The 14,907-nt window shown below is 41.8% G+C and overlaps 1 protein-coding gene across 2 annotated transcripts; it reads left to right on the forward strand.

The window, feature by feature from the left end:
* Window positions 1–933: 933 nt before the first annotated feature.
* Window positions 934–10,345, forward strand: SLITRK4 (SLIT and NTRK like family member 4). Of its 2 annotated transcripts, none has more exons than XM_088173299.1 (2): window positions 934–951; window positions 3,648–10,345. In XM_088173299.1, exon 2 carries the CDS (start codon window positions 3,698–3,700, stop codon window positions 6,209–6,211), a length of 2,514 nt encoding a protein of 837 aa, XP_088029425.1. In that variant the 5' UTR covers window positions 934–951; window positions 3,648–3,697; the 3' UTR covers window positions 6,212–10,345. The 2 variants fall into 2 exon arrangements, with proteins under 2 accessions (XP_088029425.1, XP_014746365.1); XM_014890879.2 differs by lacking the exon at window positions 934–951 and adding an exon at window positions 2,264–2,608.
* Window positions 10,346–14,907: the final 4,562 nt, after the last annotated feature.

The following is a 14,907-nucleotide window of genomic DNA, read 5'->3' on the forward strand; positions in this document are numbered from 1 at the left end:
TCAGCCTTTGGAGCAAGCTATTTATTTCATTTCAGTAAATGAAGAAAGCAGTTGCTGTTTTCCATTCCCTGGCGTTTATTGCCCAGAACTAGCACTCACAACCGGTATGTGTACTGCACATAAACAGTTTTCTAGCTAGAGCACGTTAGCATTCATGGTAAAGGACAAGCAGTTGAACTCCCCTTGCAAGATTTCATTTGGTTAACTGACTCTTCTGCTTTGGAATGAGATGTCCCCTCGTTTGAGGGTATTCGTTACCATTTTAAAGTGTATTATGAAAGGTAGAGTCAATAGGAGTTGTTAATTAGCAGAATCTGTTTAGCACCAGTGCATAACATTTGCGATTTTACTTCCATCAGATTGCAGCTGTTACCTAAGCAGAGAAAGAAATTTCACCTAACCACAAAGAATGAGCTAGACAAATAGCTGCGTTATCCTAAGAACGGGTCGGGTATGTCTCCTCGCAGCGATTTCGCTCCATAATTGCAATTCACATTAAATGCAGCAAATGTTACCATCCTGCCCACTCAGTTTCCACCTCTACTTCTGTTTCAAGCCGGGAGGGGAGATCACCAGAAAAGAGAGGGGGGAGTCCTTTCTTGCCTTCTCTCTCCTTCCCCCGCTAGCTTCTCGCAGCCGCGCTGCCCTGCGGCTCCTCGGGCGCGGGAGCCGCGCCGGTCCCGTCCCGGCCGCGGGCTGCACTTGTGGCTGCCTCGCCCGCCCATGGCAGCCCCGCGGCTCCCGGCGCGGACCCGCTGCTGCCGCCGCCCCGGGGGGCTCCTCCCGCCCCGCACGCCCCGCCTGGGCTCCGCGGGGGCGCAGCGCCGCGGCTCCCGGGGAAAAGCACCGGCGGCTCCGGGCTGCGGGAGAGGCTCCGGCCGTGGCGATGCGCCGGGATTGCTCCCCCGGAGTGGCGTCTCCCTCCCCGCCGGAGCAGCGCCCGGGCGCTCGGTGCGTGCGAGCGTCTGTGTGTGTGCGTGTGAGCGGTGTGCGTGTGGCGGAGGGGAGGGGGCTCTCTGCGTGCAGGGGGTGGGCGAGAGCAGTGCGATGGGAGCGGGTGCCCGTGTGCAGAGGGATCCTCTCCCCGCATGTGTGCGGGGGACCGCGGCGGCGGGGCAGGGCTCAGCCGGGCGGCTGCTGCATGCGGCGGAGCCCGCGGGGTTCCGCAGCGCCGGGCTTGGCCTCGCTCCGCGCGGCCGGGGGTGCTCGCCCCCGGAGGGCGCCCGGCTGGCCCCGCCGCCCGCTGCGTGCGCGGAGCCGCCGGAGCCCCGACCTCGCGGCGAGCGCGGCGGAGCGCAGCCGAGCGGAGCCGCGGCCACCCCGGGCGCCGAGGTAGGGACGGTGCTAGGCTGGCCGCGGAGTCGCCGGGAGCATCACCGAGGGCGGCGGGCGCCCGCCGGGCGTGTGAGTGCGGGCGGGGGCCGCCTCTACGTTGGCATTTTAATTTCTTTTAATTATTCCGAATGTTTTGCTTTCATTGCTATAATAATTGCCGGTGCTGTTTTAAAGACGGCGAGGGGTGGGTTGGGGGGGCGGGGGTGCACACGACGAGGCGACAGTGGCTTCCTGCCGGAGCCTCTCTGCCATCGCGCTCGCCTCTCCCCGCAGCCGGCCACCTCCCGGAGCCCTGGCCAGCGGCACCAGGCGCAGCGCTGCCCTCTCCTATCCTTCCCAGAAGAGCGGGCGAGCGGAGGGACCGGGGCCAGGCGGCCCGGAGAAGCCGGTGGAGGTGTGGGAGGGACGGGGGGGCAGGATCTGCGCAGTGGGGATGGGGGTGTGTGGATCTGCTGCGGGCTGGACTTTGCAAAGGTACCGGGGCGGGGGGGTTGGTGCGTTCAACGGCGGGCAGCACGGTCGTGCCTTGTTGCGAAGGGGATGCGGGGCTTCTCCGCCGCGCTGTGTCCGCTCCCGGCCGGGATGTGCGCGCCCTGCGAGCGCTCCCGTGCCCCTGCCGCCCTTCCCCGCCGGGAGCCAGAGGGTGACGGGGCGCCCACGGCGGAGGGGAGCCGGCACCAGCCGGTCCGGATGCGGCAAAAAATTGTGGTAGTGCCGGCACTGCTGGTGGGGCTCGCCGCCCCGCCGCCAGTCCCGCGCAGCGCCCGCAGCCTGCCCGCTCGGCACCGGCCGGGGCCCCGGAGCTGAGGAAGAAGAGGGGACTCGAGCGTGGGCGAGGCAGGGACACGGGAGAACTGCCTGCCGGGGGGAGGGAGATGGAGCGGCGGGGGCGCGGGGGCACCGGTCCGCCCCCGGGGGTGCGCTCGCCGCGGCCGGGGTCGGGAGCCTGCGGGCATCGGCAGCCGCTGCTCCGCTTCCCCCTTCTCCCGATAAGCGGCCTCCTTGACCCCTTCGGCCATCCCTTCCTCTCATCCTTCCTTGTCTCCTCTGTGATTTCCCTCTCCCTCTAGTCCTTCGGTCTTGCGGTCTTTCCTCATCCCTCCTCTCCCCTCCCTCCAGGTCCCCCGGCACATCGTCCCCTTGTGTCTCCCTCCAGCCCGGTTCTCCTCCCTCCAGCTGGCTCCTGCTTTCTCCACTTTTCATTCTGGCTCCCTCCTGCCAACTCAGTGGCTTCCCACAGCAGGAAATGAAAGGGACAAATTGGGAAATGGGGGTAATGGGAAGATGGAATATGTGTGTGTGTGTGTGTGTGTGTGTGCGCAATGTATTGATTATTGCCTGATTTGTTAAAAAAAAGGAAAAAACCCACTACCTTATAACTCAGAGGAAATGCTGTGGCTCGAGTTCTTCTGCGTAAAAAATGTCAGCTCAGCTGACCTGACTATATGCAGAGGGTTCTTATCAATGTAGGAATAAGATCAAATTACATAATATTTTAGGGGGAAAAATAATTCTCAGATTTCAATAGTGTCAGGGTGGCAAATTGTGACTTTGTTTTGCTCTGCAAGTCAGTGTATTGTTATTCCAGGGGATGGGGCTGTATGCTTGTGCATGTTTCTTCCATGTCTTTGTGCTTCCATTGATCACCCAGAGCTGATCTTGTTTGGTGGATAGTTGTATTTCTGCAGTAGTTTACCACCTACTTATTTAAACTAGGTATCAGAAGTGACAGAAACAATGTGTGTGCATGCCTATGTAGCCCTTGAGTGAATATCTTTATCATAGTGATATATCTGTACGTGTTGCTGCTTTAGATACATACACTGAGCATTGGCATTGCTTTTTGTGTCAGCATCTCCATCCTTTCTATATTCTGCTATCCCGTATCAGATGTTTGGGCATGCATAACATCAGCATTTGTGTTTAATATCCCTGAAATGCACAGCAACATATGAGCAGTGCACAATTGAGGGGAGTAAATATGCATAAAATTGGAATCTCCTTTGGTTATTTTACTTTGTTAGTTATGCATGCTTGGCATGTACAAGAGAGAGAAAAACATTTGACAGACCTGAGAGTTATTTGTGTTTGTCTACAGAAATTTACATTCTCTGTTTGAAATCATCCCAGCTCCTGTGCATTTGTTTGGTTGTTAAAGTCTTTCATGCTATTTTAAATTCAGTTCTTGTAGTTTATCTATAATCCTTGGCAGGTACAGTAGCTCAGTGGTATACAATTTCTAATCCAAATGACGTTTTGGAACAATGTCAACTGAAAAACGTTTTCTTTTTCTTTCCTTCTTTCTTCTATAGATTCTTTATCTTTGTTCAGGAGCCTAAGGTTGCTTGCTGATCATAAGAAGATGATTCTGTGGCTCTTTCTGGTTCTGTCATCTCCAGTATCTTCTACAACTGCAGATGCTGATATATCTGTGGAAATTTGCAATGTTTGCTCCTGTGTGTCAGTTGAGAATGTACTCTATGTCAACTGTGAGAAGGTTGCAGTCTACAGACCAAATCAGCTTAAACCACCATGGTCTAATTTTTATCACCTCAACTTTCAAAACAACCTTCTAATTATTCTATATCCAAATTCCTTTCTTAATTTTACACATGCAGTGTCCTTGCAACTGGGTAATAATAAGTTACAGAACATTGAGGGAGGGGCCTTTATGGGTCTTAGTGCATTAAAACAGTTGCACCTGAACAACAATGAATTAAAAATTCTCCGGGCTGACACTTTCCTTGGCATAGAGAACTTGGAGTATCTCCAAGCTGACTACAATTTAATCAAGTTTATTGAACGGGGAGCCTTCAATAAGCTTCACAAGCTGAAAGTCCTGATACTTAATGACAATCTGATTTCATTCCTTCCCGATAATATTTTTCGATTTGCTTCTTTAACCCATCTGGATATAAGGGGGAATCGAATACAGAAGCTTCCGTACATTGGAGTTCTGGAACACATCGGGCGAATTGTTGAATTGCAGCTGGAAGACAACCCCTGGAATTGTACTTGTGATTTGTTGCCTTTGAAAGCGTGGCTGGAGAACATGCCCTATAACATCTACATTGGAGAGGCTATCTGTGAAACGCCCAGTGATTTGTATGGAAGGCTGCTGAAAGAAACCAATAAGCAGGAGCTGTGCTCCATGGGGACAGGGAGTGATTTTGACGTGCGCATCCTGCCTCCCTCACAGCTGGAGCCCGGTTACAGCACGCCCAATGGCCACACCACTCAAACTTCAGTGCACAGATTAGTCACAAAGCCGCCAAAGACTACAAATCCCTCGAAGATCTCGGGGATAGTAGCAGGCAAAGCACTGTCCAATCGCAATCTCAGTCAGATCGTATCTTACCAGACCAGGGTGCCTCCTTTAACTCCTTGTCCGGTCCCTTGTGTTTGCAAAACTCATCCTTCGGACTTGGGATTAAGTGTAAATTGCCAAGAAAGAAATATAGAATCGATGGCTGAACTTGTACCAAAACCTTTAAATGCCAAGAAACTGCATGTAAATGGCAATTATATAAAGGATGTGGATACTACAGATTTCGCTGAGTTTGAGGGGCTGGATTTGCTACATTTAGGCAGCAATCGGATTTCAGTGATCAAAGGAGATGTTTTCCGCAACCTTACAAATTTACGGAGATTGTATCTCAATGGCAATCAGATAGAGCGTCTGAGCCCAGAAATGTTTGCTGGCCTCCACAATTTGCAATATCTGTATTTGGAATACAATGTTATCAAAGAAATTCTAGCAGGCACCTTTGACTTAATGCCAAATTTGCAGTTGCTCTACCTAAACAACAATCTTCTGCGAAGCTTGCCAGCATACATTTTCGCTGGTGCACCACTTGCTAGACTGAATCTGAGGAACAATCACTTCATGTATTTACCTGTAAGTGGTGTTCTTGATCAGCTAAAATCTCTTACACAAATAGATTTGGAAGGTAATCCATGGGACTGCACTTGTGATTTAGTCGCTTTAAAACTGTGGCTTGAAAAGCTAAATGACGGTATTGTGGTGAAGGAATTGAAATGTGAAACACCTGTTCAGTTTGCTAACATAGAACTTAAGTCTCTGAAAAATGAGATTCTCTGTCCTAAACTTTTAAACAAGCCATCTGCTCTATTTACTAGTCCCATGCCTGCTGTTATTTTTACAACACCACCAGGACCAGTCCGGAGTCCTCCTGGTGGCCCAGTTCCATTGTCCATCCTAATCCTAAGCATATTGGTTGTGCTGATTTTAACAGTGTTTGTTGCTTTTTGTCTTCTTGTTTTTGTGCTTCGGCGCAACAAAAAACCAACCATAAAGCATGAAGGGATTGGAAACCAAGAGTGCAGTTCTATGCAACTGCAGCTAAGAAAGCATGATCACAAGTCAAACAAAAAAGATGGACTGGGTGCAGAGGCCTTCATCCCTCAAACCATTGAGCAGATGAGCAAAAGTCACACCTGTGGCTTGAAAGAGTCTGAAACAGGCTTCACGTTTGCTGACCCGCCAGGGCAAAAAGTCATTCTGAGAAATATGAATGACAAGGAGAAAGATTTATTGCATGTGGATACAAGAAAAAGACTTAGCACAATCGATGAACTGGATGAGTTATTCCCTGGAAGGGACTCCAATGTATTTATTCAAAATTTTCTAGAAAGTAAAAAAGAATACAACAGCATAGGGGTCAGTGGCTTTGAAATACGTTACCCAGAGAAACTGCAAGACAAAAAAACCAAGAAATCTCTAATAGGTGGTAATCATAGTAAAATTGTAGTAGAACAAAGAAAGAGTGAATATTTTGAACTAAAAGCTAAACTTCAAGGTTCACCTGACTATCTACAAGTCCTTGAAGAACAAACCGCTTTGAATAAAATATAGGTCATACAATCTTATTGCCTACAGAGGACATTAATTTAATGATGAAAGTGCCTTTTGTTGACTTTTAACTTCCAAATACTATATTATATTGATAGGCATAGAGGCAGGTGTATCCAAGGGTGTGTGATTAACTGTAGCTATGTATGATTTGTCAAGTAGAGGAGAATTTCCTTAATAGATTTTACTCCATAAAGCTCATGCCCTGTGGAATCCTATAGGGATACTGCAAACTCTATTGCCAAAGGGATGCTTTATACACGTTACACTGAATTTAACCTCAAGAGGCATATATGTTTTGTATCTTAAATGCAAACCATCGTCTCCTTGTGATTTGTTAGAACACAAGAAACCTGGTACTGATGTTTGTACTTCAGCTGGGTCCTTCATCCTGCACGCGGATTTAAGTTGGTGGAACTGGAGTTATCCTTTGATTTGTGGTGTTCTAATGGCACTGTTTAAAGCTTATCTGGAAAGTAACAAGCATGCAAAGAGAGAACATTCAATAGTATGTGTAAATTGGTTACATTTATGGGCTGCATCTTGAAACCACTGGAATTATAATGTTAAATTGTGCAAATATTTGTTTAAAATATACCATGCATTACATACCTATGAAATAAATCTGACCACTTGAAGCATACATGTCTATACAAAAAATTAAAAAAAAAAGGAATGAAGGAAAATAGGTCAACCTGACTTCTGCAGTATTCGTGACATCTGAAGAAAATATTCGATATTTATGCAGAATCTGTTCTAAGAATCATCTCCAATTAAATCTAGAGTTCCTTCTCCGTTACGTGAAACTCTTGCAACCCCAACAGGTTGTCCAAAATTGTCAAAGTGCTTACTGTGTGAGCGTAGCAGAAATTATTTTTGTAATATAATTCATATTTATGAAATACTTTGTATACTACATAGGAAGAAATATGTACTCCTTAATATGTATTTAATATGCCTGACTTGTTTTCCTGATCACAATGCATTAATCATTCAGTATAAATAAAACCAGAACAATATACCAAACAGCAACCAGGGATGTAATGTATAGCATCATCCAGAATTAAGTGATCAGATATAATAATAATAATAATAATAATTATAATAATAATTATAAAATTGTTCTGTACTATTCTTGTGAGATTAGTATATTATTTCAGATTTGTTACCAATGGTGCATTTTAAAATAGATTAGTTTTTTAGTATTGTGTCCCAGGCGGTTATTTGCCATCAGTTTTCTTGCTTTTCAGGTCTCTACAGCTTAATCTGAATACTTCTCACAAGTATTTACAGGAATTCATGCTAAGGGAAATATTTTTATTGTACATGCAGAAGTTTTCTGTTCTTATCTCTCTGCTGCTGTTAGTCAGCAAAACCTGATCAGAACAGTGAACAATATGGCAAAACCTGTCTAAAACCACAGTGGTCTCAGTTCAGAGGACTCTGTAGCTCATAACTCGAGAGTAAAAGCTTGCATTTGTGAAAGCTGAATCTGAATAGCCAGGAAAAAAGGTAGGAGAATGGAAAATCCCCATTGTATCTCACTGATAGATGGTACTTTGACATGAGAATGGACATATATTGGTAAAGCATCCTTCAGCAAATCTATGCGATGAGATTAACAAAATTTCTTTGACTTGATGAGCTTTGAATAAGGCCCTCTTATCTCCTTTGCTTTCAGAACCTTTACCCCTCCCTACCTTTTATAATCAATACATCAGTCAATTAAGATAGTAGGATATAAACATGAATGCTTTTCATGAATTTGAAGCTAGCAAAAATTAGAGCAAGACTCAATAATAATACTGTGGAGAAGGCTGTGTCAGCTATCTCCAATATAAACCTCTAATTTCAAGGCTTTATGACACTGAGTTGAAATTTTTATTCTGGAATGATACTTGGCAAATAGACTGCAGTATATTTTTATCAAAATAGACCAAAAAAACCACAAAAGGCAAAAAAAAAGGAAAAAAAGCTCTGCTTCTTTTTATAAGAGCAAGCAAGCAAACAAAACATTTCTTTCAGACATTTGTTTATGCTCTTTTGGCTTAGAAAGAGGGTGTTTTTATTATTTTTCTCCTTACTGCAAAGTATATACATGATTTCAGATAATAAAATTATGAGAGATAAATGAATGGCTGAGTTTCTTTCAAAAAGCTGCATCTATCCATGCGCAATAATTGACTTAATTCAGAATGTCATGGGGATTTTGAGGACATGGATACTGCCTACACATGCAGTTCTGGCATAAAAAATTCCTGGTTGACCAATGATGCAATGCATGGCTAAGGTTTGGATGAGAGCGTGTGAGTTTATTGTCTGTGGATTAAGGAGGATGCACTGAGCATGGACTCTGCTGGCTCCTTCAGCAGGCTGAGGATGATCAGAGGATGACAGGTCCCTGGGTCTGTCACAGTGCTGCTCGAGGATGTTTCCAGGTTCACTGGGACTTGCCAAAGCAGAAGGCATCTGACACACTAGTGCGTTGTCACTGGCATGTCCTGCATGAGCCTCCTGAGAGGAATGTGCTAAAAATATTAAAAATAGCAAGTAAGGAAATACTTCTAAGTGATGGTAAAACTGATGTGCTTATGATTTCTGTTGCCCTGAGTCAAAAGAACAGTGATAAATGATCATACGTTCCTCAGCTAAAAAAAAAAGAGGGCTTTTTGTTTTATTTTATGATGTGAGGTTTTCTGGGGATGTTCTTTATGTTTTATTTTTTTAATTTTTAATTTTTTTGTTGCTGTTGTTGTTGTTTTTTGATTTTGGTTTTGGAGTGATGTCTTCTGTTTGCTGATCAAAAGAACTGAACTGTTATGCTGTACTCTTACACTGGGTCAGAGTTTTCTGATCACTGAGACCCCAATTCCAGTAAAGCATTTCACCTCAACCTAAATCCTGTGCAGAGATACTATTCATGAGGTAATAATTAGGTCCCTGCCCAAGAGTAGGGCTTAGCTAGAGTTTTGTCATTGACTTCAAAACAAGCCAGCTCAGAACCATTGTATATAAATCCATAGAGCCCAGTGATTCATCTGGGTAACCCCAGTTGAGTGTAGGTTCACCAGCATCAGTAAAGGTTGCACAATCTGGACCTTCCTGTAGAAATTGTCCCTAAGTGTTTTAAAATATATGGTGCAATATGTAGGCATAATAGTGTGAGTGAAGAATGCAGAAGCTGGCAAAACACTATTTTTCTGTGAAATTGTTACTTTCAATGGCAACCTTAGTGTCAGTTTATTTTCTCCATGTTTTGAAACAGTGTATGTGTTTGCACAGCAGTTTTAGTGTGATGTCCATTCAAATCTCTGGTCAGTCTTTCTGAGAAGGTGACTCTTGGGTGTGGCTTAACGGGTCTGTCTGTTCATTATATTGGTTTGAGTGGCCATGCTTGTAAAATGGCTGTTAAGACCCATAGACATAAACTAAACCAGTGAAGGTGTTGACATAATCTGTTGTCTCCATTGTATTATAAAGAACTTTCCATTTTTAAATGAAATCAATAAAGTGTAAACGTTTCCTTGAAAAAGAAAAAAAATTGTGCAATTTTATCAGAAAGCAAATACCGCGGTGCAAGAACACAATAACAGGTTATTTATGTTTTGCATTTAGTGTTCAGATTGACAATAATGCAGCAATCTAGTATAAATATATTTTTAAATGCTTTTTTTTTAAAAGCCATAACGATGATATAAATTATAAAGGCATGGCCTTGTGAATAATGTTAACAAATGTTTCAGAATCAAGAAAAAAACATCCAGAACTTGATGGTGGTATAATATCTATAATATCTTTTGCATGATTTGTATGTTGATATTGTATGAAATGAGCACAGTGAGACTTTTTTTTTCGGTTGCATCCAAAGAGTTAGGAAGGAAATATAACAAGAATGTATTTATAATCACTCTATTTTGAAATAAAGAAAATAAAATGTATTGGCTTTACCCTGTTTTGATCATTACTATTTTAAGTTAGTTTATAACTAAGACAGTTAGTTATGACATCCAGTCCAATGTAAAACACAGAAACCTATTGTTTATTAATTTTGTTTGCCTTCATCAACATCAAAATACTAGTCAGTGTTGACTTCAAAATTTGTATGAAATATTAATAAAATTGTTTGGTACTATTGTATTTCTGAAACGAGACTTTGTTAAGTGCCTGTGATATTCTCTTTTGGATTACTTGTATATGGATGAGAGAGAATCTGTAAAGCAGTTACGCAGTAATGTTTTCTAAACACCTCAGCAATTTGTTGTGTTTTAGAAAGTTTTTTTCATCTTCTGTTGTCCAAAATCTTCCTTTCCCGTTATGCAAATAATCCCTCCAAAATCAGTGATTTTTTTTTCCGTTACTACCACAAGCAGAATTTAGATTTTAGTTGGATTCTCAGTTCTTGAACCCAGAAGTGCTTAGAGGAACAATTACATAATGTTAGGGAATCAAACGTTAGAATGTTACAATCTAACGTTAGAATCAAATTTGCTTTCATTCTGCTCTCTTCTTATTAGTCATTTTCAATAACAATTTTTCAGAGGAAAGAAAACTTAATTTGTTCTCAGAAGAAGCAAAAACACTAATCCATCTACAATTTCATTTGGTTAGGTTGGTTTAATAACTGAAAGTTGCAAAGACATCTTTAGGTAGTTTAACTTCCAAATTTATATTTTACAGTTAAAATGGTTTACAAAGCCTCGTAAAAATCTTCATGGCAAGGGAGAAGAGCAGGAACAGAATTACATTTAGAGTAAACATTCCCTGTTGTGCAGGGTTTAACATGCATTATAATGGCAGTGAATGATAATCAGAATGGGATACGGAGTGGAAAATCAGGACTTGATACAGATTTTTTTCACTTCTAGTTGAAGTTTAACATTAGGAACAAACCCACAGCATTAGTTGAGAAAAGCCTACATATAATATTCCATATTATTTATTTCTAAAGAAAAACTCAAGAACCAAGAATTAATTATTCATGTTTTGAAAATAAGTGTGCACTGCTTTCCTGAATGCAGAGGAACTTGAGAGTTTTCTGATAATATGTTTTGTAATTATTAGTCTTTATTTCCAATTTCAATTCATTCGTCTGTATGTATTATGATTGATGCTGTGTTGGAAAACAAAAATAAGAACATTGTTGCTCAGGGACAAACTCCTCAGAAATTTACCAATGTAAATCCAGATTGACTGAACAGGCTTCAATGGAGTCAAATCTGCCTTACCCTAGTGAACAAAAAAAGCAGAAAGTACAAGATCTATCCATCATTAAAATAAAAATAAGTAAATTTTGACTTGAAATGTAATATAATCTTGCTTCATACTCTGTTGAGCAGTGTGGTAAAGCTGTTGCTACTTTCAAATGACTGTAGGGAGAGCACAGACCAAGTGCAGTCCTCTATCTGTTTGATGTCAATGAGCTCCACAATGATTCAAGAGCTGTGGGCATCCCAGAGCTGTACTATGAGTGCATAATTATATAAATTTGCTGGTTTATACAGACAGTTGGAGTAAATCTCACATAAAATACAAATGCTTTCTTAACAATACAATAGCAATTTACTTTCTCACTGTAATGGAGTAAAGTTACTCCACTCTTGTTTTTCATTAAGTAGGGAGTTTATTGCAAGTATCTTTGTTTTACTCCTAATTTTATTTGCATTTACTAGCAATACTTGAGATAATTAATTCATTGTCTGAAAGCAGTACATTTCAGTCTGTTATTTTTAAAATACCAGTCACTGGTAACAGACAGATAGAGTTATAATGAATTTCCATTCCTTAAGTAATAACTCCATAAATAATTCCTCAAAAGCGCAAATAAAGATCAGATAAGAAAAAAAAAAAGTCCTAGTCACTAAATCTGAATTTTTTGCATGCGTGTATGTGAAGGCTTAACACAGTGTATTACAACTCTGATGGGTAACGAGTGGTACCTCCCTTTTCTTTGTTTTTTGTTCAACCAGAAAACAGAAAGTGATCTCTAAATGGTTCATTTTGTTACAGTAGACTAACAAAGAATATTCCTAAGTTTCCCTCATCCACGAGGATTTAATTTCTTGGTTTAATTTCATGTAATTTCCTGGAAATGTATGCCCTATGAACTTGCAGAGCATCTTACCCCTCTGTGCTCTCATTTCACCTTCAGTGAGCCAGTCCTTTACAGCTGAAAGCTTTTCTAGGCTTGGGTTGATGGCAGCTTCCAAAGAGGCAGAAGAGTGGGATTTGTCAGTTCCTAGAAAACAGGTAAGAAAGGCAAACTGAGAGCCTGTCCTGAATGGCTTCTGAGTCACGTCAGATGGTGTATGATCCAAAACAGAAATGAAGGAAATGGTTTAACCTTCTCTTGGGAAGTTTTGTGCTGGGCTTTTGAAGCTAGACAATCGTGGCTTTCCGCGACTGTAAATTGTGCAGTACTAAGGAAATGTGATTGAGTCAATTGAATCCTGACAGACTAAATTCTGCAGACGTCTGCACCCACTTACCTGAGCTAGGCTTTGGTGTCACTGTTCACTGAAAAGTCTTGCACAAATTACTCAGGTTGAACCAGATGTAATACACATCTCCCAGAGATTATTTTAAAATGTGGCTTTTTGTGCACAGTGGGAGCTGTTTGGGTGTGAGGGTCAGTCTGTGCCCAGTGTTTGCTGAGCAGTGGCTTTGGTAGGGGCTCTCTTCATGTGCAACATTAGTGCTCACATCTGAATATGAGACACTGTACTGGATGTGCATCTCAATGAGCAGAGTCACAAGGGGCAGGATGTTTTGACAGATTTTGAGCTCTTCACTGCAAGAAACTGCAGGAAAGGATGTACCATACAGCAGATTTTCTTGCTCCCTGGCAGGATTTCATAGACCCTGCGAGTCCTCAGCAGGGCATTCTTCTTGTCTATACACCGCAAACAAGGCTCCAGGTCACCAGTCTCTTGTATGTGCCGTCTGTGTTTGCTTATACCCAAAAACAGATTTGTGGAGAAGGATAGGAGAATAACTTCCTTTTTTTTTCTTTTTCTTTCCTTTTTTTTTTTTTTTCTGAAAAGCAAAATAGGCTGAATTTGAATTTTTCCAGAGTGAAAAATAAAAATACGGTATTTTAAAGAATGATCACATTGTTGTTTAATATCTGTACTATTAAAGTATTTTACTAAGAGTGAGAGGGAGAAAGCAGTTGTGTTTATATTTTTAGATTGAAACTTCTCAGCCTCCATTCTTGGGTTAGAATATGCCGCTGGGTGACAAGGGACTTACATGTGCAGCTCAGGGCACAATTTAGTTGCAAAGATTCATCCTCAATGTCTTTCTGCCTTTTGTGTGGTAGAAATGAAATGCAAAGTTTTGAATGCTCCCTGTCTGTTTGATTTAATGGAAGTTACATCAGCAGGTGCTCCTCAGGACCAGACTTCAAGCTCCTGTTGAGTTGTGCCTGCAGTTTGATGAAGTTGGTTAGCAACAAGAGTACAAATGTCATACAAGGGGTGATTTTTTTGCATGGGATTAACACTTTGAAATAACTGGCATTCATATAGTTTCCTTCTTAAATATCACCATGTCATTGCAGTGCTATACTTACAAAGATCTTTACTTCTATGATCAGTTCAATAAGTCAGTGGTTTTATAAATATGATCAGGAAATTGGATCCAAATGGCTAGGAAAAAAGCTTTGCTTTTAATTCTCTATTTTTTAAAAGAAAATAAAGAGCCAAAATATCATGAATAACCTAGGTTTAAGATTTCTTTTTGTTCAATGAAAAATTGCCTTAAGGAAGTGAAATATTCAGAAAGTGCAAGTGAAATATTTAGGAATTGATTTGGGGAAAATTTGGTTTGTGCCAACAAACAAGGCCCGCATTTTGTAATTCTTTCTCAAGAATATAAGCTATGGATGCCATAGGAGGTTTTATCTTTTAAATAGCTTCCCCTAGAATCTGGAGTTCAATTCAGCTGTTGGAGCTATGCCATGAGCATGATTTTACGATTTTGCTGTATTGGTCAACAAAACAACAGTGTGACGCATATTGTCTGTGTAGCTTTGTCAAATAATTTATACCACTTATGACAGCAAAGATAGCAGGGATTATAAATTGTAAAGTGTGTTAGTAAGGATTCCTATACATTTGTAATGTGCTTTTGAAATGAAAGAAGCATAAAAATGATGAGTATTATTAGTATACAATCCATTTCAAAAGGGAAATACCATTGTACTCTGCACAGTGCTCTATTGTTCAGATTGAGAAATATTACTGAAAGTGGATAAGCTGTGTTTTCCTCTATGTAGACTTCTCTTCTTCAGCTATTAAATAGACCTGTTTACTGTGTACAGAGCAATACAACTCTGAGCCATCTGCAAGAAAATATGTAAGCCTAAAAAGGACAAGCAAATACATTCCCTCCCAAAAGAACATCTGCATTATAATAATAAAATCACTCATATTTTCCAGTGTCATTGGCACCTTTGGCCATTTTTGCTATGCTGATAAGTTCTGGGACTGAGATGTGGAGTTGGCTTCTGCTCCTGTTTCATTTCTCCACACAAGTAATTCCCTTTGATATTTTACATGGATGAGGTCAGTTTGCCCAAGTGCTTTTCAGAGCCATGTGGGGCTGACACAACAACATAAATTCATACCCACTCTGCAGGCATTTGCAATGAGCTAGAACTAGAGTCATCATGAACTGGATATACTCAGAGACATCATGAA

Source organism: Sturnus vulgaris, chromosome 14 (genome assembly GCF_052056855.1).
Source record: "Sturnus vulgaris isolate bStuVul1 chromosome 14, bStuVul1.hap1, whole genome shotgun sequence".
In the NCBI taxonomy this organism is placed as follows: Eukaryota; Metazoa; Chordata; class Aves; order Passeriformes; family Sturnidae; genus Sturnus; species Sturnus vulgaris.